At 49.6% G+C, this 24,668-nt stretch overlaps 1 protein-coding gene across 12 annotated transcripts in view; it reads right to left on the reverse strand.

Annotated features, from left to right (window-relative positions):
* Positions 1-160: 160 nt before the first annotated feature.
* DNAH10 (dynein axonemal heavy chain 10) overlaps positions 161-24,668 on the reverse strand; it is a 154,053-nt gene continuing 129,545 nt past the window's right edge. For 11 of the 12 annotated variants that reach the window (XM_084995972.1, XM_021072226.2, XM_021072220.2 and 8 more), the window contains 20 exons: positions 22,410-22,627; positions 20,844-21,065; positions 20,496-20,643; positions 18,121-18,400; positions 16,581-16,810; positions 15,014-15,287; positions 13,242-13,346; positions 12,692-12,846; positions 12,015-12,169; positions 10,039-10,222; positions 9,206-9,406; positions 7,857-8,066; positions 7,624-7,719; positions 6,743-6,914; positions 4,856-4,987; positions 4,457-4,668; positions 4,206-4,373; positions 2,210-2,390; positions 989-1,134; positions 161-543 (listed from right to left, as the gene is read on the reverse strand). In XM_084995972.1, the coding sequence (XP_084852098.1) occupies positions 397-543; positions 989-1,134; positions 2,210-2,390; positions 4,206-4,373; positions 4,457-4,668; positions 4,856-4,987; positions 6,743-6,914; positions 7,624-7,719; positions 7,857-8,066; positions 9,206-9,406; positions 10,039-10,222; positions 12,015-12,169; positions 12,692-12,846; positions 13,242-13,346; positions 15,014-15,287; positions 16,581-16,810; positions 18,121-18,400; positions 20,496-20,643; positions 20,844-21,065; positions 22,410-22,627 (3,636 nt within the window). In that variant the 3' untranslated portion in view covers positions 161-396. Of the gene's footprint in view, positions 544-988; positions 1,135-2,209; positions 2,391-4,205; positions 4,374-4,456; positions 4,669-4,855; positions 4,988-6,742; positions 6,915-7,623; positions 7,720-7,856; positions 8,067-9,205; positions 9,407-10,038; positions 10,223-12,014; positions 12,170-12,691; positions 12,847-13,241; positions 13,347-15,013; positions 15,288-15,843; positions 16,205-16,580; positions 16,811-18,120; positions 18,401-20,495; positions 20,644-20,843; positions 21,066-22,409; positions 22,628-24,668 lie in introns of those variants that run through there. The other variant, XM_084995977.1, reaches the window with a different exon arrangement.

Here is a 24,668-nt window from a genome sequence, read left to right on the forward strand (position 1 = left end):
AGGCATCTGCTGCAACAGACCTGGATTATCAAAAAAACACCTTTGACAATTTATTGAATTGTCAAATTATTAGAAATCTCAGTTGTGTCGTTGACAATGCTGGGCATTTTTGCTGAAGTGTTTCCTCTGAGAAGAAAAGAAAATTCAACATACCTTAAAATGCTCTTTTTGAATTTACTTTTTGAATACACAGAATCCTTTAAAAAAATAGTTTAACAAAACTATTCAAGTTAACATAAGAGATTAAAATAGCTAGTTTCAAATGGAAAGTCAGTGTCAATCCCTCTCGTGCCTCCAGAGGTCCAAGAAATGACAGATGATGGTCAGTTGTATTCCCAGCACATCCATCACCAGCCGAAGACATAATGCACAGTGCTGTGTTCTTCACCCCGAGGGTTAATCAGAATTCAGGGTGAGGCACACCCCTTGCAGGACCCAATGAGAAATGTGCTTTGTGGTAAAGAGATCCGCTTCAAAAACCAAGCCAACCCCCATGGCGTTCCTTCTCGTGGAGGTGGTGTAGACAGGCGTCCGGAAGGTGTTCTGCACAGGAAAGGGGTGTGAGGTGCCCACGTGAGCAGAGGAGGGCCCTTGTCCCCAGGGGAGGGGGAAAGCCAGTCTAAGAGCGGTGTCTGCAGACACTCATGAAAAGCAGGTCAGGCAGAGCAGGAGGCCCCTGCTGTCCACACCAGGCATAACTACCGTCTGATCCCAGCCATGCCCGCAAAATTTCACAAGAAGGGAGGAGCCCCTCCTGAAGCTGATCTGACCACAGCCTCCAACTTTGAACCCCGGCCTCCCATGGAAGGCGCTGCACACACGCATGCACATGCATGCACTTCCCCCGACATGACTCAAAGGCTTCTCCCCCCGCCCCCAAGAAAGGTTACAGGCGGCACCTGTACTGAAAGGCGAGTCTATTGGAAACCACCTGGTGTAAACTCCAGTCAGAGAAAGAGGGGAAAGGGGACAGTCGTCGGGCTTTCACCTGCAGTTTGAGACGATGCGCTTCAATGGGGATGATCTTCAGGATGGGCAGGTCAACAACCAGCACCTTGGGTTTGCTCTTGATAAGACATCCTTTTTCTATATCCCAGTCAGCACCTTCTAGATACAGCCCTGAGACAAAGCATCCTAGAGGCACCGGGAAGAGAGCAGGACTTACATGGGGGCATCTGCCATTCTGCTGTGCAGCAGCTCTAGCAAGTGCATTTCGGACAAAAAGGTAACTAATTCATTCTCCTTCCCTAGACACAGCAGAGGAAGCCATTGTTTCTACCCTGCCCCCTTTCCTTTGTAGAGGAACAGCCCAGATGGGACACCCCACAAACCCCACAACCCTCCCTAGGGCCGCAGTGTCATGAACAAGGACTGGTCGCCTCTCCCCAGCAATTTGGCATCCAGGCCCACAGACTTAACAGCCTTGGGCTCCCAGGCTACAAAGATGAAGCCCCCAGAATCAGCTGGCACCACTGCAACCCCAAGGCCCCCAGAGCCCAAGTGATTGTGGAGCAGGGAGTCAAAGCCTTGCAGACAAAGTGGTCTCTGGGGAGGAGGAGCAGAGAAGAGCCCTGCCGCTCAGCCCAGAGAGAGTGGAGGCCCCAGCACTGCCAGCCCCTCTGAGACCTCACTGGCCTCCAGCCAGGACTGAGTGTTTCTGGATGTTCCCTGAAAGTCCCCTCCCCCAGGCTAGCTCAAGAGGGCTTTGGGTGCTCCCAGTTAAATGCACCCAGGAAAAAAGCAGTTTCCAGGCGCAGTCTGCATAGTTGGTAACCAGCGTCTAAGGGACCTGAGGTTATAGCACAATTGAATGGTTCCAACCTAGTCTGTCCTGCTCTCAGGCTCCCACACCCCTGGGCTCTCATAGTTTCCAGGAAAGCCACTTGGCTGGCGATCCAGTTCTCTGTAAAAGCTATTTCTAACCTAGGAGCCCACTTCCCACAGATGAGCAGGGTGAGTGGCTTAGCTCTCCCCTGACATCAGCCCAGAAACTGGATGAGAAATGTATATACTCACCCTCGGAGACGCCAAGACCCACGTGGGTAGCACCCAAACACAGCCAGGATTTGTAGCAGTCTGACTTTCAAACATGCCTGGCCCTTCTGGGCCCATGCTAGGCTCACCTCTCTGGATCAGGGCCAGCTCAGGGAGGGAGACCCTCCCTGAGCCCTCCCTGAGCAGCTGTGAATCCACAGGGAGCTAGCCATACCTTGTCCTGCCCGCTCATTCACTTCGTCTGCATCTTGGAACTTGGTCACTTGGGTGAACAAGGTGGAGCGGTCCAGTGGCCAGCCATTCTTCCGGCAGGTGGCCTGCACCAGGGCCGTGAGGTAGGATTCTGGGATGTGCAGCCCTGAGAGCCACATCACACTGGGCTCGCTCTCGGTGACCTGGAGCAAGGGGAAGGCAGCTGGTGGGAGCCATCAAATGCCAGGGTCAAAGCTGACCCAAGCTGAGCTCATGATAAAAGATGTAATTCACCTTAGTGACACAAAGACGATGTCGGGACAACTGGTGGCCCATTGGGAAAAACAAGATGGACCACTAAACTCCAGATAAGCAAAGATTTAAACATAAAAAGAATAAAACCAAAAAACTATAAAAGCAAATCTCCATTGATTGCTTTCAGAATCTTGGAGTGGGGAATACAAAACCCAGAAGCCATAAGAAAAGACTGATCTATTTGACTACATTCAAATGAAAACCCTCCTATGGAAAAAATACCACAAAACTGAAGAACTTATGACAAGCTGGGGAAATATCTGCAACGTCAGCAATTCACAAAGGGGTTATTTTCCTTGATGTACAAAAAGCTCTTAAAAATCAATTTTAAGCAGCAGGTTAAGTATCCAGCATTACTTTGTTACTGCAGTGGCTCTGGTCACTGCTGTGGCACAAGTTCGATCTCAAGCCCAGGAACTTCTACATGCCCCTGGTGTGGGTAAGGCCAAAACAAAAAAATTTTTTTAAAGGTGGAAATCTCAGAGTTCCCATTGTGGCTCAGCAGGTTAGGAACCCAACTAGTATCCATTAGGATGCAGGTTCGATTCCTGGGCTCGCTCAGTGGGTTAAGGATCTGGCATTGCCATGAGCCGTGGTGTAGGTCACAGATGCAGCTGGGATCTGGCATTGCTGTGTCTGTGGTGTAGGCTGGCAGGTGCAGCCCAATTCAGCCCCTAGCCTGAAAGCTTCCATATGCTGCAGGTGTGCCCCTGAAAAGAAAAAGAAAAGGTGGAGAATTTAATAAAAATGAAATCAAGATACAAAGACAATTCACAAAAAACCACAAAATGTCTGTAGTCATGTAAAATACACTCAGCCACACCATAATTAAAGAAATGCACATCAAAAATATTTGTGGAGTTCCCATCATGGCACAGCAGCAGAAACGAATCTGACTAGGAACCATGAGGTTGCAGGTTCGATCCCTGGCCTTGCTTAGCAGGTCAAGGATCCAGCGTTGCTGTGAGCTGTGGTATAGGCCGGAGGCTACAGCTCCAATTCGACCCCTAGCCTGGGACCCTCCATGTGCCATGGGTGTGGCCCTAAAAAGACAAAAAGGCAAAAAAAAAAAAAAAAAAAAAAAAGCTGAGCTTGTTATTTTTCCTTTACCAGGGAGACACAGAGCCAAAATATTAAGAGCACACTGTGGTGCAGAGAGGTGAGGAAAAAATCATTCTTGTACATCGTGGTTTCAACTTCCTAGAAAACCATTTGATAAGAGCTGTCAATTTAAAATGCACACACTCTGACCCAACTCTCTCATGGTAGGAATTTGTCCATGGAATATAGTGATATGAATAGCAGAAGGCATGTGCACTAGAATGTTGTTATGTACTAGCAACTCCCCCGCCCCCCCAAAAAAAACCTCCAATGGTAACCACCTAAATATCCATCAGGGAAAGGCTGTGGGATACCTGTGAGCTGGAACAGAAAGAATGAGATCTAGATGTACTTAGATGGAACAATCGCCAAAACAGACTCTTGGATGAATAAATCACATTGTGCATAGTAGCTTTTTAAAAAGAGAGAGAGAAGGGACAAAAATACAGATATGCTTGCAGAGTCAGAGACCATTTCCAGAACACCCAATCAGCTACTGACAGAAGGGCTGCTAGGGGCAGGAGGAGTCGGGGATAGGGGTGGGGGTTTGAGGGGGTCCAGGCTGAACCCTGAGCAGCAAGCAATGATGCCCTCTCACTCACCCATGTCGTGTACTGGCTGAATCTCTTCAGGAAATAGAGCATCCAGTTTCCCAGGGACTTTAAGGTATCTGGGGCCAGCTTTCTCCAGATATTAGGGATTTGCCCCAGGAAGAGTGACCTGGCTACATCATCTAATTCGCTGCTCATGCCAACTTCTCCAGCCAAAGCCTGTTTGCACAACCAAGAGCAGTCAGGCAAGGAAACTGGGTGCTACCCTGAGGCAGGCCTCTGCCCTTGAGCAACAGGCTTACCCTCTGAAGTTCAGCCAGAGACCTGGACATCCGGACGACCAGCTTGTTGAAGCGCTCCAGCTCCTGCAGGAGCACCACTGAGGTGGGGGAGATGCCCGCCCCCAGGTGCTTCCTGACCACGTCCAAGTCGAAGACTTTGGGCATCTTGTTTTCTATGTCCTTGGCCACGTGGCCAATGTAATCATCTCGGCTGATGCCAGTGCTGGACTCCCCTGAAAGCAGGACACTTTTTAGAGACAGCGAGAGCAAGGCACCCAAGGGCAGGATGGGGGCATCCTGCACCTTCCAGTCCAGGAGAGGCACTGGCCATATGGAAACTGTCAGAACCCAAACCAGCAGCTGGGGCCAAGGCCCTCCATTCCCAACCCAGTGAGCCCCGCCCTCCGCGGTGGACGGTACCCGTCTGAGGCTGAAGCTCTAGCAGGTGAGCCCACATGTCTCGAGCCGCCTGAGTGTAATATCCAATCTCAGCATTGGAGTGAAGACCAAACACTTCGGGCGTGTTGGCCAGTGGGAGGGCCTCGATGGCTTCTGTAATCAGACAGAACAGAGGTTACACCACCCTGCCACCCCCAATTTCTGAGGCCCACAGCCCCAACATGCCCAGATACCTTAGACCTACTTTCTACTTCTTAGAAGGTGACATGTTTTAAAAAGTAGGAATTCCAGGAGTTCCTATTGTGGTTCAGCAAGCATGGACCCAACAAGTATCCATGAGGACACAGGTTTGATCCCTGGCCTTGCTCAGTGGGTGAAGGATCCAGCATTGCCGTGAGCTGTGGTGTAGGTCACAGACGCAGCTCGGATCTGGCATTACTGTGGCTGTGATATAGGTCGGCAGCTACAGCTCCGATTCAACCCCTAGCCCAGGAACTTACACATGCCACAGGTACGGCCCTAAAAAGCAAAAAAGTAATTAATTAATTAGTTAATTAATATAGGGATTCCACACCACAAAGCCCAGTCCAGCTTTATGTGCATCTTTTATGAAAAGGGCTCAGTGACTGTCCCAGGGACCACTCTATCCTTCCAGGGAGAATCTGATCTGTTTATCATCATTCCAGGACAGGAAGTCTGAACTAACGCCATCAGCTCTGAGGCCAGGAAGAGCCCTCTGGGCCCCCGTAAAAGGCATAAGTGAACACCCTTGACCAGCCCAAGGGTCCCCACCAGGAGTGGGCTCAGAAGAACCATCAAGCCGACCACAGAAAACAGAACAGGATGGGCTCCCTTAGAATAAAACATTTCAAACACATAAGTCAGGCTTGAGTTGGGCAATCTGTAGCTGAGGAAGCGCTACGTGGAGACTAATTGGTTACAGAGCCCAGGAATTGGGAAACTAGAGGGCAGTAGGTTGGAGTGGGGTTTAAGTGAGAGCATCGTGGCAGCCACAGTAGTGAGCTGGCCTGTATAGGGCGCTTGCCATTTGGCCACTGGTTCTATTATCCTGAGAGCACTGACTCCAGTACCAGACTGCCCTGGTGGACCTTGGACACAACTGTCCAATGGTTACTCATCTCACCCAGAGTAAAAGCCAAAGTTCTTAGAACTGAAGGCACGGCCCCTGCGTCTCACATCTCCTGACTCTCACGACTTGTTCAGCAAATGCTCACCTGAGGGCCTACCTTTGCACTGACTCTTTTCGCTCCTGAGTCTTCTTCCCCCTCTTTTCGCTCTTGCTGTCTCACCCTCAAATCTTTGCTCAGTTGTCCCTTCTCAGGGAGGTCTACCCTGGATACCCAATTTAAAACAGCAGCTCCCCTAGCTCCTTCACCCTGCCATTTTTTCCTTTTTTGTCTTTTTGGGGCCGCACCCACAGTATATGGAAGTTCCCAGGCTAGGGGTCCAATCAGAGCTGTAGCTGCCAGCCTACGCCACAGCCACGCAACGCCAGATCTGAGCTGCGTCTACAACCTACACCACAGCTCACGGCAACGCTGGATCCTTAACCCACTGAGCGAGGCCAGAGATCAAACCCTCATCCTCGTGGATACTAGTCAGGTTCGTTATCACTGAGTCACAATGGAAACTCCTACTGTGCTGCTTTTTCTATAACATTTATCATCTTCTAATTACCATATAATGTACATATTTATTAGATTTATTATCTTCCTCCCTTCCGTAAACTACAGACAAGGTGCAAAAGGCAAGGGTTTTGTTGTATTGCCTGATGTACCCCCAAGCATGAAGGAACATGCCTGTCAGGGAATGTAGCCACACAATAAATAGATGTGGATTGGTGAAAACACAAACAAACAAACAAAACCATGATCTGAGATATCTCACCAACAAATCTTTCCTTGACATCTCCCGTGGGAATTTTGTAGTCCACCTCCTTGTTCCGGAAGAAATGGAATGGCTGGAAAGTGTCGAAAAGGAAGTCCCCCAGGTACTCGTCCATGTAGATGGTCAGGATGCGCCGGTCAAAGCTGTCAATGGCCCGTCCTCCATACATGACCTGATGTGACAGGGAGTGAGAGCTGGTGGGACCCAGCACCTTCAGGGAAGACCCCAAGGCCCCAGGCCCAGCGGACAGCCCCGGGTCACGGCCATATGCACCCTTGGTGAGACTCTGGCTGCCTGGCCACAGCACACAGCTCGGACAACCTCTGGGCCACTATGCACAAGAGGGCCTGTGTGCAGACTCATACAGCCCAAGACGGGAGCAGTTCCTATGAAGTGCTGGGAGCCAGTGTGCAGTTAGAAAACTGCCCCAGACAGAGGGAGCAGGCAAACAAGACAACCCAAGAAGCCGGCAGCCACTTTGGTCTCTGCAATGGTGATACGGCTGTTTGAGCCACGTGCTGGCGGCAGGGGAAGCTTTCCCAGGAGCTCTGTATGAGGTCATGGCCACCAGAGTGGACCTCCAGGCCTGCTGAACAGGGACTCGGCTGCAAGGACAAGCCTAAGGCATCCTAGGTGGGGAGCATGACTCCTGCGGTGACGCGTCTAAAACCCAGAGGTGAAGGTCGCTCCCTTAGGACAAAGAATAACGAGTGATGCCCCAGGGGTATTCACAGAGACCCAAGGGCCTTCGGTGGACGAATGGGCAGCAGTGCAAGAGAGGAGTCCCAGAGGCCTCAGGGACCACAGACCAGGGGCACCAGACCACAGCCCAGCTCGCCTGGGGTGGGGCAGCCCGCAGAGGGTCCCCAGGTGGCTCCTACCTCTCCAATTAGGTACTTGAGGCTGCCCCACGGGATCCGAGGGTCATGCTGCTGGAAGGCTTTTGTTAAGTAGGTGTTCAGGATTTCCATGCAGACCTTAAAAGAGGAGGCACAGGCCTGGGTATCACACATGCACAAAGTCCTTCATGTTCGGACTCTTTTCTGAAAGCCTGCGCGGGAACAACTAACGGCGGGGGCGCGTCTCCCTGGGGAGGCAGCAGCTGCATCTTCACCTGAAAGTCAGACTCGTTGAAGTCATAGTACACATTCCACCCAATCTTCCCAAACTTCCTCCTCTCCTGCACCACCGCGTGGAAGAAGGCCAGCACGTAGACCAGGGACTTGAAAGCGGGGTGCGGACACTGGTCCAGCATCTCGTGAGAGATCTTGAAGTATGTGGCTCTCATGTTGAGCTTCAGCCCATTGGGTGGCTCGGTGACAACCTGCCAGGAGAGAAGCCTCATCGTGATGGGAAGCCTGGACCCCCCCAGCAGGACTCTGGAGAAAGAGTGTGCAGACGGAGGCGTCTTGGCTTTCCCTGCATCCTTACAGAACCGTCCTCCCTATTCCCCGAATAGCAAAAGCCAAGGGCCCAGGAGTGAGTTAAAAAAACTAGAGGTCACAGAAGTTCCCAAGTGGTGCAGCAGGTTAAGGATCTGGCCTTGCCACAATCTTGGGCACGGGTTCCATCTCTGGCTGGGGAACTTCCACATATTGCATTTGCAGGAGAAAAAGAAAAAAGAAGTTAGGAGTTCCCTGGGGGCCTAATGGTTAAGGAGTCAGTGTTATCACTTCTGTGGCTCAGGTTGATCCTTTGCCTGGGAACTCCTACATGTTGAGGGTGAGGCCAAACAAAACCCCAAACAACAAAAAGACTGGATGTTGTTCCAGCTCTCTCCTTAATGACCCCAGGAAGGTTCTTTAATCCCTCTGTGAACCATGAGATCCTCAAATGTAATATAGAAGTAGTTAAGTTTCCCTCTCCTTGTCCAAGAGACACAGAGATCACAAAACCTTTCCCCCAAATGTCTCTGGAGACAAAATTAGACAGGACATGTCAACCCCTCAAAACTTTTGCACACAAACCCCCGCGTGCTGCAGGCTGTGGGTGGGCCGGTCATTAGAGATGAAAAGGAGGTTTAGTAAATGTGAGGTCCATGAAGACTAACCCAGAAATTGTTTTGGTACATGCAGAAGTGAAAGCATGGGCCTGGGAGGCATCACTGTCACCTCATAATTGTCACCCTATTCAGGACAGTGCTGGAGTTCCTTGTTGGCTCAGTGGGTTAAGGACCTGGCGTCATTGTTGTGGCTCTGGTTACTGTCACTGCTCAGTGTGGGTTCGATCCCTGGCTCAAGAGCTTACGCATGCTGCATGAGCAGCCAAAAAAAAAGGGGGGGGGGAATTTCCTGTTTGGGACAGTGCTTATCTCTGAAGGAAGGAGAGGTGGAATTGGGAAGGGGGTGTCCGTGGGGTCCCAACTATATCCAGTCCTGGGTTTACTTCTAAACATACACACACATACACCCACAGCAGAATGGGAGTGAGCTGAGGAACTGAGCTGGGGTCCCGCAGCCAGACCTTCAAGGACTTCTGCAGAATCCCAATGGGGAAGCCCTTGGTGGGGTCGGTGGTGAGCCACAGGCGGAAGTCGGGGTGGGGCTTGGTGATCCTCTCCAGGGACTTCTCCAGATCCTTCAGCCACTTAACCAGGAGATGGCAGTTCTGCAGCATCAGCCACTGACCACGAGCCACCGCCGTCTCCAGGAGCTGCAGTGCCACCTACCCCCAGGCGAGAGAGGGACGAGCTGGTGTCCCAGAGCCACAGCACCATGTGTTCCCCAGAGCCTCCCCTCAAACTCCCACAAAACTAGCAGCCTCTGCAGCAGAAGCCACAAAGGAGCCAGCAGTCCAGGAGCTACAGAGGGAGCCTTCGAACGAACAATCCTTTAGGATTCCTCCAGGGCCGCCCACATCCACTGGACTGCACTCACTGGCCTCCCTCAGTCCCCAGAGCTCCAACCTTGGACACGGTGGCACCAGTACCCTGACCAGTTCCCTGGCCTTGCCACTGGGGCAGTGACAGCCCTGATCAGCAGTAGGCAGAGTGTTCTGCCTATGGTTCCTCTGGAAGTATTATAGCATCTGGTATTACATATGCCAGGGCCAAGGGAGATAATGAGTGTGTGTGAAAGGACTTTGAGAACAGCAGAACCTCACGATGCAGCAAGGTCAGGCAATCACAGAGAGCTAGATCTAAAAACTATACTACTGTCCACATGGGTGGAACATTCCATTGCTCCTCCGGAAAACAGAAATGCATGGAGCCCGCGTGTGGATCGGAACTCAGGGAAACTAACAGGGCCCGGGACCTCACCTGCATTTAGGGCTTGTTCCTTCCAGCAACAATTTACCTTTTCTTGACCTTGACCCATGGCAAGGAATTTGAGGCGGTTCCCTCCAAAACCACTGCGCTCAGCTAATTTCATAAGGTCACTGGCAGGGTCAGAGCCAGGACTCAGGATAAACACGATGGGAGAGTTGGGGGTGCTCTGCTCAAAGATGGCTTCAAAGCTGATCATCGGGGGCTGCACATACCTGGGGAAAGAAACCCGACTGGAAAACGCTCCTGGGAGAACAGCTCCAGGCAGGGGCTAGCTGGTCGGACCCATGCTCTGTCCCCTGGTACCCAGAACCTTCTGACTGTTCCTCTGATATCACTCTTTGCACAGTCTTCCCTATTTAAGGATCTAGTTTTTTTTTTTTAATTATTATAGTTGATTTACAATGTCCTGTCAATTTCTGCTCTACAACAAATTGACCCAGTCATACATATATGTACATTCTTTTGCTCATTATCTTCTACCATGTTCTCCCACAAGTGATTGGATATAGTTCCCTGTGATTCTCATACTAAGTGAAGTAAGTCAGAAAGGGAAACACAAATACCATATGACATCACATATGTGAAGTCTAAAATATGGCACAGATGAACCCATCTACAGAATAGAATCCAGTTCTTATGCACCTCTCACACTCTGGATGGGAAGCCCCTGAGTGACAAGGACCCCTCTGCACAGCCTGGTCCATTCAGATTAGATTTAGTAGCCCTGTATGACCTGAGTGCCTCCTGATGGGGGGTGGGGGGTGCCTTGCAGGTGGCACTGAACCCGGAGATCCCATACCAGCAGTTCCTTTAGATGTGTCCTAAATGGCCCACATCTCGTGATTTTTAAAAAAATAGTTGCCAACACGTAGGGATTGAGAGAGTGCATGTGGAAATCCAAATTTCTAGCTTCCTTTGAAGAGTCCGAGGATCTGGGTCCCCACTGCCACCTGGTATCAGTCAGCAGGAGTTAAGGGGCCTCTCCAGTCACAGTCTCCATCCAGCCTCACTCACTCCTCTCCATCACCTGCCAGCTGTGAAGGCATATTTGGGTTTGTAACCCTGAGTTAGCCATCTGGCTTTGCACTCCATTCTAGAGCTTCCAATATGGTAGCCATCAGGCACATGTGGCTATTGAGCGCTTGACTTATGGCTTGTCCCAACTGTGATGGGCTGTGTGAATTCACACAAGATTTTTAAGCCTTAACACACAAAAAAAAGATGCAATATATCTCAATAATTTTATATGTGCATTAAATATGACATATTATGGATAAGTATCATTTTATATATTGCTCTATATTGATATATTTTATGTACTTATGGTAATTGTTATTAAAATTAATTTCACGTGGTTTTTTTTGAATGTGGTTATCAGAATTTTTTTTTTTTTTTTTTTTATGGAGATTCCCAGGCTAAGGGTCTAATTGAAACTACAGCTGCCAGCCTACACCACAGCAACGCAGGATCCGAGCTGTGTCTGTGACCTACACCACAGCTCACAGCAATGCCAGAACCCAACCCACAAGGGAGGCCAGGGATCAAACCCAAACCCTCATGGTTCCTAGTGGGATTCATTTCCACTGTGCCATGACAGGAACTCCTTCCAGAAAATTTGAAATGACATACGTGGCTCACATTGTATTCCTCTTTTTTTTTTCTTTTTGGCCACCTTCCTGCAGCCAGGGATCAGATCCGAGCCACAGTATGACCTACACCGCAGCTGTGGCAACACTGCATCCTTTAGCCACTGTGCGGGGCTGGGGACTGAACCTGCATCCCAGCACTTGGGACTCCACTGATCCCGTTGGGTCACAGTGGGAACTCCACATGATATTTCTCTTGAATAGTGAGTGCTATTCTATAGCGGCTCCCGAATCATGCTCAGAGACAATCCTCCCCTGAGCTGGCCAGCCACTGCCCTCCGTGAGTGCAGGTGGGGACAACGTTTTTAGATACTCTACCGCACAGAAAGGTCCCAGCAAACACAAACCACGCACTTACTTCTCTCCCATTGTTACAGTCACGTAGTCAGTCACTGCCCGATAGACCCGATCCACACGGAAACAGCGCAAAATAAGCAACTTCTGGAAAGGGGTGATGTTGTCATCATAACCCAGGGGGAAGGGGAACTGTTCCAGGGAATCCAGGTCATACCACTGGGAAGAGCAAAGAACATTCACAGTGGCGTTAGCTCAGAAATGGTACAGTCCCCCATCTTTACAGGAAGCTCCCAAATCCCCTGATAGAGCAATGAAATCTACAGGCCACTTCTAGTCAGTTCTGTCATTCTCTGCCCCCCACCCCAACCATGAATGTCAGGAAGGGAGGGGCTGAGTTCTAATCCCTGTTGAGTCCTCAGTGCCCATCAAGAGACATGGTCCACCCATAGATGCTCAAAAAATTTCATGGATGGATGGAGGGAAGGATGGAGGATAGATGTTTGAATGGAAGGATGGATAGAAGGGTGTAGAGATAGACAGATTGACAGGACAATCAGATGGTTCTCCCACAAAACTAACTGAACTAGATAAAGGAGAATTCCATCCAGGGAGTTAGAGGGCACTGACTACACTCTGAATGGCTTATCTTCTCACCAGTAAAGAGTTAGGCTACAGGTTAAGTATGGAGATTAGTGACATCCAGGGAAGGGAAGGAGGAGAAACGGAGCATGGGCTCACCTCCTGCCAGACTGTCACGTGTTTCTCCACATCATCGGGAAGAGACCCAAAGCTGTCTGGAAACATCTCTGATAGAAGAATGATATCCTCCCATCCCTGGTCAGACAGCCAAGCACAAGGCTTTTTTCGTTTGCTTTTCTCCAGGGAAATGTTTCCTAACCACAACAGGAGAAGAGAAGTAAGCAGCCAACCCCAACGTACCAGGAAGAGTAAGCAGCTCTGAACTTGGACTCCTCTCATCCGGGGGGAGGGTGGATCCCACTTTGCAAAAGGCATAGCTTCCCCAGTCACTGTCCGTGACTCTGGCCAGGCAACGCCGCATGACTTCCAGCCCCAGCGCAACCTTCAGGCAGAGACTGGTTGCTCTGAGTTAACATGAACCATCTCTGAGACTAAAACTGTCAACTAAAGTACTTATTAAAGCAGAGCTATTAGAAGCCAAGTTTTAAGGAGAACCTCTGCTATTGCTTGTTTTAGCAAATAAACTCATGTGCCTGTGCAACGTGGGTGCAGGGAGTTGGGAAAGAATGAAATGAGGCAAATTCATTACCTTTTAAGAAGAAATCTAATTCTTCCTGGGGGACTCTCCCCTCTGCTTGTTCTATCTTGATAGTCATATTGAAAGAAAAAAGTAATTTGTGCCTCTCAAACAACCCTGAAGAGAAACAACAGATGGGTCTGGATCAAATAAATTCATTTAAACACTGGGGTTCTTATGCACAACATGCTTAAATTTCAGAGAAATGAAACGAAACACCTCAACTGCACAGTTAGTTGCCTTTAGCCTTCTCAGCATTTGGTGTCCATGAATATCTGCATGCAAAAAATAGGAGCTCAATTTACACGTCCTGCCTCAACGTGCAGGCTGCGGTGACCCTCGCTACGAGCACATCTCTGAGCGCATCTGAAATGGTCACGCCTCTGGGCAGCACTTACCTCGGCCTCTTGGGAAGAGGAGAGGGGACTGACGACCGGGGGAAGGAGGTTCAGAGCCACCTTCTCAATGAGGGGCTGGTCGTTTGCTCAACTCAAAGCTAAAGTTCTTACAGTCGAAAAGAAGCACTAGCAAGCTTTCTACAAAGGACCAGAGAGTAAATAGTTTTGGCTTCGTAGAATAGACAGTCTCTGTCATAACTACTCAACATAGCTGCTGTACTGTGAAAGCTGCCACAGACAATATGAATAGAAATGAGTGTGACTGTGTTCCAATAAAACTTTATTTACAAAACCAGGCAGGGGGCCAGATTTGGCCAACCTCTAATGTAGAATAAGTACATTCCATCAACAGATTTTTATTGATAGGAAGATGCAAAACACTAGAGTCCTTTTCTTCTTTTCCTTTTAGGGCTGCACCTGCAGCACATGGAAGTTCCCAGGCCAGGGTTCGAATAGGAGCTACAGCTGCCAGCCACAGCCACAGCACTGTGGGATCCAAGCTGCATCTTCAACCTACACCACAGCTTTCAGCAACACTGGATCCTTAACCCACTGAGGGATCCTTAACACTCATCCTCCTCCAACGGACACTATGTCGGGTTCTTAACCCACTGAGCCAAATAGGAACTCCCTTTTTTTTTTTTTAACAGAAGAAATGTGTTCCTGGAAAAAAAAAAGTGTAAGTCAAAATATGTGATTTGAATCCTACTTTATAAGTGTCAGGAGGGCTGATTACTTAAATGAGCCCTTTAGGAACAATGGTCCTCAATCTTTTTCCTGTCCAACTGGTATGGGCTGAATTGTGTCCCCCACCCAAGAGTTCCCTGGTGGCCTAGCAGCTAAGGATCCAGCATTGTCACTGCTATGGTGTGGGTTCAACCCCTGGCCTGGGAACTTCCACATGCCACAGTGGCAGCCAAAAAAAAAGGAAAAAAATTATGTCCTCCCCCAAAAGTATTCATCCCTGTAAGTTGAGGCCCTACTCCCCAATACCTCAGAATGTGGACTGTACTTGGCCTAGAAGAGGTGATTAAGTTAAAATGATGCTGTGAGGGTGGGCCCTCATGCAGTCTGATTGGTGTCCTTATAAGAACAGGAAATTCAGAGTTCCCGCTGTGGCATAGTGGGTTAAGAATCCACTGCGTAGGTGAGGGTTCGATCCCCAGCCCGGCATGGGGTGAGGTTAAAGGATCTGGCATGTCTGCAGCTGCAGCTTAGGTTGCAGCCATGGCTCAGGGATTCATTGCCTGGCCGGGGAACTTCCACAAGCCACTAGTTCAGCCATGAAAAAAAACAAAAAAAAAAGAGGAAATCCAGACTCACAGGCGAACACTGTGGTGCACACGTGGAGCTCAGTGGTCCCAATCAGTGCAAACCAGTGCTCACCTGTGCAGCCGTAGTTATAGATGTTGAATGTCAACGTGTCCATAATGTTCCTTAATCGCTTCATAAGAATGGAGTCAGGCAGAGACTTCTTGAGCGACAGCCCGAAGACCTCCAGGAAGGCGATCAGGGAGTACTGGTACATGGAGTTGACCAGGGCCATCTCCGACAGCACGAAGAACAGGATGGCCCCCCTCCTAGCAGCCGGCCGGTAGCCATCCCGCAGCCTGTCGATGTCCAGGGCGGTCTTCTCCGCCAGCTTAAGCTTCTCTGATACCTAAAGAAAAGCTGCACGTCGCCACTTACAGCCATAACCAGCAAGACTTAGGAAATGGGCAAGAAAGGGAGAAGGCAGAGGTGGGGGTGGGGGAGGTGGGCAGCGGCAAAGAAATCCACGCAAAGCTCTCGGGGATTGGACAGGCACCCACCCTCTTGCAGATGTGGTAGATACTTGTGGCTTGACTCTCTGCTCCCATGCCCCCTTCTCATAACAGTCCCTGGATTTTATTTAGAGACTTACAATTTCTTTTTTTTTTTTCTTTTTTGTCTTTTTAGGGCTGTACCCATGGCATATGGAGGTTCCCAGGCTAGAGGTCTAATCGGAGATGTAGCCACTGGCCTACGCCACAGTCACAGCAACGCGGGATCCTTAACCCACTGAGCAAGGCCAGGGATCGAACCCGCAACCTCATGGTTCCCAGTCGGATTTGTTTCCAATGCGCCACAACAGGAACTCCATAGAGACTTACAATTTCTTCCTTTCATTCATCTGTGGAGCTCTACCACCACTCCAGGAGAGGAGCGTCTAACTCAGGCCCAGCTAATCCACACGTAGCACCACCAGGCCATAGGAATGGCTTGGGGTTAGCATGTGAATTAAGTGACTCTCAGGACCTTTATGATAGGGACAGGAAAAGATTCTCACTTTTCTCTTTCGGCTGGAACCTCAAGGGACATGAGGCTAGAGCCTGCTTGGGACTATGAGGGGAGCTTGGCTCTACAGGGAGGCAGAAAATGAAGCCAACATAGCAGCAGGTCCAGACCAGCAATGGAGAGAAACCAAGTCCTAATGATAGGTTTGAAGTCTTGGATCCAGCCCTGTCTGAAGCCATCCCTGGACTTTCCTGATTTCTTTTTTTTTCCTTCTTCTTCTTCTTCTTCTTTTTTTTTTTTTTTTTCTTTTCACAGCTGAACCTGCAGCACATGGAAGTTCCCAGGCTACAGGTTGGATCAGAGCTACAGCTGCCAGCCTACACCACAACCACAGCAACACCTGATCCACACTGCATCTGTGACCTACCTACACCACAATATGCAGCAATTTCGGATCCTTAACCCACTGAGTGAGTTCAGGGATCAAACCTGCATCCCCACAGACAATCAGGATCTTAATTCACTAAGTCACAACAGGAACTCCTGGACTTTCTTGTTTTTCAAGCCGATAAATTCCCTTCTGACTGGGTTTTCTACCGCTCTTGACTGAGAGAGGCTGACCTGATGCCCAGGGACCCCTGGGAACACCTCTGGGATCCCCCTTCCAGGCCCGATGCATTTCCCATGCATTTCATACCTCCATGGCTTTGGATTTGGTCTCCTCCAGGGTCTGCACCAGCTCCACATTGTCCAGCATGTTCCCTGTGGAGGTGGCCAGTTCCCGCAGGAGGGAGTCCTCCAGGTCCTTCAGCAGGTTCTTGTTCTCGCTCGTCTCCTGGATGAGGTGCTCCCTCTGCTCCTCCAGCTCTCGCCTTTCATAGGCCACCAGCACACTCAGCAGCTGGTCCTCCAGGCCTTTCAGCGTGACTGTGGGGGGACAAGGGGAGGCCCTCACCACTGTGTCCCCAGCGACAAGTGGGTCACTGTGTCTTCTCACCTATATGGCAGTGCCTGAGGCGACTGGGGTAGGGGCAGCATTTCAGGAACATGAGGACCAGCTCTCTTACCAAAACCACCCTAAAACCCCAGGTAGAAAATTCCAACAGAACAAACCTGGGACTCAGATTTCCCGTCGTGGCTCAGTGGGTTAAGAACCCAACCAGTATCCATGAGGATGCGGGTTTGATCCCTGGCCACACTCAGTGGATTAGGGACCTGGCATTGCTGTGAGGTGTGGCATAGGTCATAGAAGTGGCTCAGATCCCCCATTGTGGTGGCTGTGGCGTAGACTGGCAGCTGCAGTTCCAATTTGACCCCTAGCCTGGGAACCTCCATGTGCCTCGGGTGCAGCCGTAAAAAGAAAAAACAAAAACAAAAAACAGGAAAGTTGCTCCCTGGAGGAGTGGACAGCAAGAGCGAAGACTAAAATCAAATCCAAAGCTGCCACATCTTGGGACACCTTGTTGAAAACACACCCAAACTTGGTTAACCTACCTAGGAACCTGGGTGACCACCCTAGAAAATGTGAGACGTGGTGTTCCATTCCTAACAGAAATCAAGTGAGAGGAAGAGGGGGAAATCCAAAAGCACGCCATGCATTTAAATACACAGACAGGAGTTCCTGTCACGGCTCAGTGGTTAACGAATCCGACTAGGAATCATGAGGTTGTGGATTCGATCCCTGGCCTTGCTCAGTGGGTTGAGGATCCAGCGTTGCCATGAGCTGTGGTGTAGGTCGCAGATGTAGCTCGGATCCCACGTTGCTGTGGCTGTGGCATAGGCCAGTGGCTACAGCTCCGATTCGACCCCTAGCCTGGGAACCTCCATGCACCGCGGGAGCAGCCCTAGAAAAGGCAAAAAGACAAATAAATACATACATGCATATATACACAAACAGAGGAGTTGTGCATCAGATTAAGGATCCAGTGCTGTCACTGCTGTGGCACAGGTTCAAACCCTGGCCCAGAAACTTCTGCAAATAGAGAATAACTTCCTGCCTCAACAGAAAGGGATCTCACCTCACTCCAAGTGTGACTGTCTGAGCCCCATGGTCCAGACTCGGCACGTCTCAATATACGTAGCTCATGGCCTTTTAAAGGGACCAAGGGACTGCTCAGTTGACTATGTGAGACAGGACCACAAGAATCATTCACTGAACAAAACAACGTCCGTAAGAACCCTGAGGTCCGACTGCGGCCTCCACCTAAGTGTGGTGCTGAGGTTCTGGGCATCTTTACCTGTGTAATTGATCACCATGGCTTTCCCAAACACGGATGGGCTGTATCTAGGGTTGGCCAGCTTGGTGTTCAGATAGAGTCTGAAATTTGAATCATAGTCCACTTCCTTGTCTCCCAGTATGATAAACTGCCGTCCTTGGGAGACCTTGATGTTTTTTTCTAAGACGTTATCAATCACAGGGTCGATGTACTCGTCCACATCATGGAACAGGAATGGGGTCCCATACTTTATGGACATCTCCAGCTGCTTGAGGAAGTCGGGGTCATTAAAGGAAGCCATCTGGAAGGGAGAGGAAGCCAATGTTGAAAATCGGCCCACTTGCCAAATTGAAGGGGAGAAAGTCTTGGAGGTGGCCATGGACATGTTAGCACCTTGAAGGGAGGCAGAGGGGAAAACAGAGCAGGGAGAGAAGTGGGGTGTGTAACCCATATAAATCCAGAAATCCATGAGGTTCAGGCTCTGAGCAGCCTCTTGTTCAAAAAGCACCAATCAGCAGCCAAAAGTAATCAGGAAAGAATCTCATTACATCTCTAGAAGACCTCAAAAAGGATCCAAATACAGAGCCCACACACACAAAAAAAGTTTGCTTTAATCTTCTCTCCTCTTTTATTCACTTCCTTCCAAATCTCACAACTGCTTTCTTATCACTTTCCTCAAAACATCTGGAAAAACTCTTCCTCTGTTTCAGCCCCTGGGGCCTCCTCTTCTCTTTCTCTCCACCCTTTTTTATTACATTGATGCATTTAGCCGCTCACCCCTTAAGTTGAACCCTCCCTCTTTATGAGATAGGATGGGAATAGGAGAAGGATTAGTGACTAGGAGGGGGCTGGCAATTGCAGAGCTCTCCAGCAGGCTCAGGAAAGAGGGACATCAAGAAACATTCCTGGAGTTCCCATCGTGGCACAGTGGAAATGAATCCAACTAGGAACCATGAGGTTGCAGGTTAAATCGCTGGCCTTGCTTCAGTGGGTTAAGGATCCAGTGTTGCCGTGAGCTGTGGTGTAGGTCAGAGATTCGGCTCGGATCCTGTGTGGCTGTGCCTATGATGTAGGCTGGCAGCTGAAGCTCCAATTCAATTCAACCCCTAGCCTGGGAACCTCCATATGCTGAGGGTGCAGCCCTAAAAAGAAAAAAGAAAAAAAGAAAGAAAGAAAAGAAAGAAAAGAAAAGAAACATGCCTGTATTCATGATATTTGCCCCATTACAACTACAACTACATGTGAATTTTAGGGGCAGAAGTTCCCCTGAACTTAGGATGCTTCCCCCATGTACATACCTAGAAGCCAGGACCAAAAAAAAAATAAGGAAAAGCTGAAACAGACAATCATGAATTTGTCTATCATTTCAGCAAAAAGTAATTGGGCCCCAGCAATTTCACTCAAGAAAATGGAAAACGCCTGCCCGCAAAAACAAACAAACAAACAAACAAACAAAAACTTCACATGAATGTCCATAGAAGCATTATTCACAACAGCCAAAACGTGGAAACAGCCCAAACGTCCATCAACTGATGTAGATAAAGAGATTGCGGTCCATCCATGCAATGGGCTATTATTTAGCCATGAAGAGGAATGAAGAACTGATAACATGCTACAATATGCACAGATCCAGCCTTTGGAAGCAATGTGATTACTATTTAATACACATCTTTGAGACAAAATGTGTCCCACAGACACTTATGGAGGCCCGTGTTAGATGCTGGCTTCTGCCGAGCCCTGGAATTGACCAAAGTCTTTGAAAATGTTGGGCTTGCCAGGCAGGGAAAATGAATTTTGAAAACATTATGCTAAGTGAAAGAAGCCAGTCGCAAAAGGGTGCATTCTGTACCATCGAAACGCTCCGAACAGGCAAATCTATAGAAATAGAAAATATACTCGAGGTTGTCAGAGGTTGGTGGTGAGGAGACAGGAGGCAAAATGGAAGTTTTGGGGATGTGGTGACGGCTAAAGGATATGACATTGTGGGGGTGATAAAATTGATCCTGGTGATTGTTACACACCTGGGTGTGTAATATACAGTAAAAGCCACTGAACTGTATGCTTCAAATGGGTGGATTTATGGTATGTGAATTACAATCGAGCCCCTCCGCCACCTTCCAAAAAGAAAGTGATCAAGAATCTAAGGCCACCAAGCCCACACTGTATGGGGGGGGGACACAAAGATGAACAAAGCACCCTCTTGGCCCTACATTGCTCACAGCCTATAGGGCAACACAAAGGCAAAGAGCAGTGTCAAGTTCACGGTGCTTCAAGCCACCCCCGAGATTCACCAGGGCAGGTGGGGGCCTGAGAGGCCAGGGAGAGGCGGTGGGCGGTGGGGAAGCAGGGCTGGGCAAGAAGGGGAGGACATGGGGCAGGATGTGCCGGCTCCCTACCCGCAAGTTGTTCTTCTCCTCTTTTCTCTTTATCCAGTTGAGGGCCTGCTGCTGGGGGTCGATGCAGAGGGGGAAGCGGCTGGCCCGGGTGGTGAGGATGCCGTTCTGCACCGAGAGCTCGTCGGGGGGCAGTCCCTGGGAGCCCCACCTGGAGGAGACAGTGACAGGGGCAGTGGGGCCTTTTCTGGCCAAGTTGTGAACCAATAGGGAACCTCTGAGTCTCAGGGCACCGGGTGCTCCCTGCTGTCTCCACGCACCCCCGGCTTTGCACCCCCACCTGGGACTCCTGCCACGCCCCCTGGGGCTCCCCCCACAAGCCGGGTCCTCTGGGCTCAGGGTCCCCCTCACCTGCTGATCTCAACGTCATCCGTGAGCAGGCTCTCCAGCCGGAAGGGCTGGCTCAGGGGGATGGCCCTCTCCAGGATGTCACTCTGCCACACCTGGTGGACCATCTCGTCCCGGAACTCCCAGGTGAATGCACCCTCGTAGCTCAGGAACGCGGCACATAGCAGGCAGTCGCCCAGCAACTTCACGCGCCTGTGCATCAGCTCGTCCAAGTCGTTCAGCCACCTGGTACGGGAGGCAGGGGCTGTCGTAAGCACTTGCCTTCAGGCACAACCCAAAAGAACATTCTAGGCGAACCACCCTGACACAAGGAAACACCTCCTGAGAAATTCTTTCCATCGCCCTGCCTGGCAAACCCCATGTTTTCAAAGACTTGGTTCAATTCCAGGGCTTGGCAGAAACCCAGCATCTAACAGGACCTCTAAATGTCTGTGGGGTGCATTTTGTCTCAAAGATACATAGTAAGTGTTGCCAAACGCTTAATCCAAAGCTTATAAGTGGGCCCAGCAGAGCAGGAGCCCTAGTCCTGCTTGGTGACAAAATTCTACCCAAGATAAAAGAAAGCGGATGTTGCATTTGGCCTCTTCTGGTCAATGGCCAATGTCTTCTGGGTTGTAGACCTATTGAAAATGATTTGTTTCCCACAAGCAGACAGTATTTTCCAGCGTTTTCCATGCCATTTCTACAGGTACCAGGTTAGAAACTGTCATCACATCGAGGGGACCTGTTGCGGCTAAGTGGCCCTCTTGCCCGCAGGAATCAAACAGCTCCATGTACGTAACAGTGAAGCTCAGGACTGAACCACCCACAAGATGCAGCAACTAAGATGATCTCCTCCTTCACACTCACCCAGAAGGGACTTGGTGTGTTAAAGATCCTCAAGAAGCAAACACTCCCAGAACCTAGGGCACCTGGCCAGACGCCACAGCGGGGTGGGGGTGGGGGGGGTCTCCCTGTCTCCACGGCTGCACGGCTTCCTCTTAATAGCTACTCAGTTAATAACACTTGATTCCTAATTTTAAATGAATCTATAGGAGTTCCCTGGTGGCCTAGTGGTTAAGGATGCAGTGTTGTCACTGCTGGGGCTCAGGTCACTGCCATGGCATGGGTTCTATCCCTGGTTCAGGAACTTCTGCATGCCTCAGGCATGGCCAAAAATGAAATAAATAAAATGAATCTATATGGATAAGCAATGCGGTCCTGCAGAATAGCACAGGGAACTATATCCAATCACTGCTGGTAGAACATGATGGAAGATAATAAGAGAAAAAGAATGTATACATATGTTTATAACTGGGTCACTTTGCTGTACACCAGAAATTGACAGACCATTGTAAATCAACTGTAATAAAAAATTTTTTAAATAAAATAAAATGAACCTATAAAGTGGCCATTAGCCACCTGAAACATGATAATGGTAAACTCAGAACCTTTTCACAGTTTTCAGATCAAAATGCAGCATAGAACAAAGACTCCACATGGCGAGAAATTCTGCAGATGACGCCCACTCACAAACCACAAAATTGCACTTAGAACCGCTGATCAGGAGGGCTTGTGAACCCAGCTGACCTGACATTCTCAGACCCCAGCCCGGAGATGAGCTTGTCTGCCGCAATCAGCCGTCTCTCCATGATTTCTGCTTCTTCCTGCAGCTTCTGCTTCTCCAGGATGGCCGCCTCGTATTTGGCCCCCAAAGCTTCCAGTTCTTTCTGGATGGCTGCCAACTCATTCTGGATCCTCTCCAGCTCCCGTTTGGTGAGGTAAAAATTCCGCTCCAGCCTGGCCACCTACGTGAAGACAATTCACAGAACGCTGGGGAAAAAGATGGAGTTCCCGTCGTGGCTCAGTGGTTAACGAATCCGAGTAGGAACCATGAGGTTGCGGGTTCGATCCCTGACCTCGATCAGTGGGTTAAGAATCCGGCATTGCCGTGAGCTGTGGTGTAGGTTGCAGACGCAGCTTGGATTCCGAGTTGCTGTGGCTCTGGCTTAGGCCGGCGGCTACAGCTCCAATTAGACCCCTAGCCTGGGAACCTCCATATGCCGTGGGAGCGGCCCAAGACATGGCAAAAAAAAAAAAAAGATGGTCGCGAGGCAAGGCTGATACAGTCACACACCTAGGCTTAGATCCACCTCCAGTCCTGATGCTGTCCACACCCCCTGGGGCCACCATATGTCATCACAAGGCGCACAGCTTCTTTTCTTAGTGACCTCCTCTGTGGTTTGATGCACAAGTCCTATATCCCATTACAAAAAAGATGTCCTGCCTCCAAGTTAGCAGATGGCTTAATTTTCATGTGTACGAAATTTCCAAAATGATGGTTCTAAGTCCAAAACTCAAAAGAATGCTTTGAAGACAATACTGGTCCCACTGTTAGGTTCCAAGTTTTCTGAGTGATAAAACTCTGAGTTATAGAGCAATGTCAAAACATGTCTCCAAAGGATGGACTCAGCCTTATAATTCTCTTTGAATTGTATGTTCTTCATGAAACTTTGGCTCAGTGGTTCTCAACGGGGACTGATTTTGCTCCCCAAGGGACACATGACAATGTCTGGGGATATTTTGGGTTGTTGAAACATGGGGGCAGGCACAATGGCATCTAGTGAGTAGAGGCCAGAGATGCTGCTCAACATTCTAAGGTGCCCAGGACAGGCCCCCCGCCCCCCACCAAGAAGGATCCAATCCAAAATGGCAGTAGATCAAGCTCCCTGGCAGTGCAGCGAGTTAAGGATTTGGCATTGTTACTGCTATGGCTGGAGTCTTTACTGTGGCAGGGGTTCCATCCCTGGCCTAGGAACTTCCGCGTGCTGTGGGCATGATCAAAAAAAAAAAAAAAAACAAACCCCAAAAAACAAACCGGCAATAGCACCCAGTTAAGAAGCTCTGCTTTAGCCGAGAATGATATATATATATATATATAATTTTTATGGCCGCACCCTCGGCATATGGAAGTTCCCTGGCCAGGATTGAATCAGAGATGCAGCTGCAGCAACACCAGATCCTTTATTGCACTCAGCTGGGGATTTAACCTGCGTCTCTGCAGCGACTCAAGCCACTGTAGTCAGATTCTTTTCTTTTTTTTCTTTTTTTTTTTTTTTTTGTCTTTTTGCCATTTCTTGGGCCGCTCCTGTGGCATATGGAGGTTCCCAGGCTAGGGGTCTAATCGGAGCTGTAGCCACCGGCCTACGCCAGAGCCACAGCAACGCGGGATCCGAGCCGTGTCTGCAACCTACACCACAGCTCACGGCAACGCCGGATCGTTAACCCACTGAGCAAGGGCAGAGACCAAACCCGCAACCTCATGGTTCCTAGTCGGATTCGTTAACCACTGCACCACGACGGGAACTCCTGTAGTCAGATTCTTAACACACTGTCCCACAGTAGGAACTCCCCAATAGTGATTTTTACCCCCTTTCATTTGAGAATCTTTCAGAATTTGGTTCTGCCAGTTCACATTATGTCTAAATAAGAGTCCTAATTCAGAGTTTTCATTTATCGGGGGAAAATGTTTATGCAGTTTTTTTTTTTTTTCTTTTATAGCTGCACCTGCAGCATATGGAAGTTCCCAAGCGAGGGGTTGAATCAGAGCTGCAGCTGCCGGCCTATGCCACAGCCACAGCACACCAGATCCAAGCCACAAGCCACATCTGTGACCTCCACCACAGCTTGTGGCAATGCTGGATCCTTAACCCACTGAGCAAGGCCAGGGATCAAAACCCTATCATCACAGACACTGTGTCTGGTTCTTAACCCACTGAGCCACAACAGGAACTCCAGTACAGTTTAAAACCAGAACCTTGCCAGAATTTTTCCAGTAAAGCTGTGGAT

Source organism: Sus scrofa, chromosome 14, assembly GCF_054392235.1.
Source record: "Sus scrofa isolate SSC_HxYL_T2T_F1_AM1 chromosome 14, Sscrofa_HxYL_maternal_Yorkshire_Landrace_v2.0, whole genome shotgun sequence".
In the NCBI taxonomy this organism is placed as follows: Eukaryota; Metazoa; Chordata; class Mammalia; order Artiodactyla; family Suidae; genus Sus; species Sus scrofa.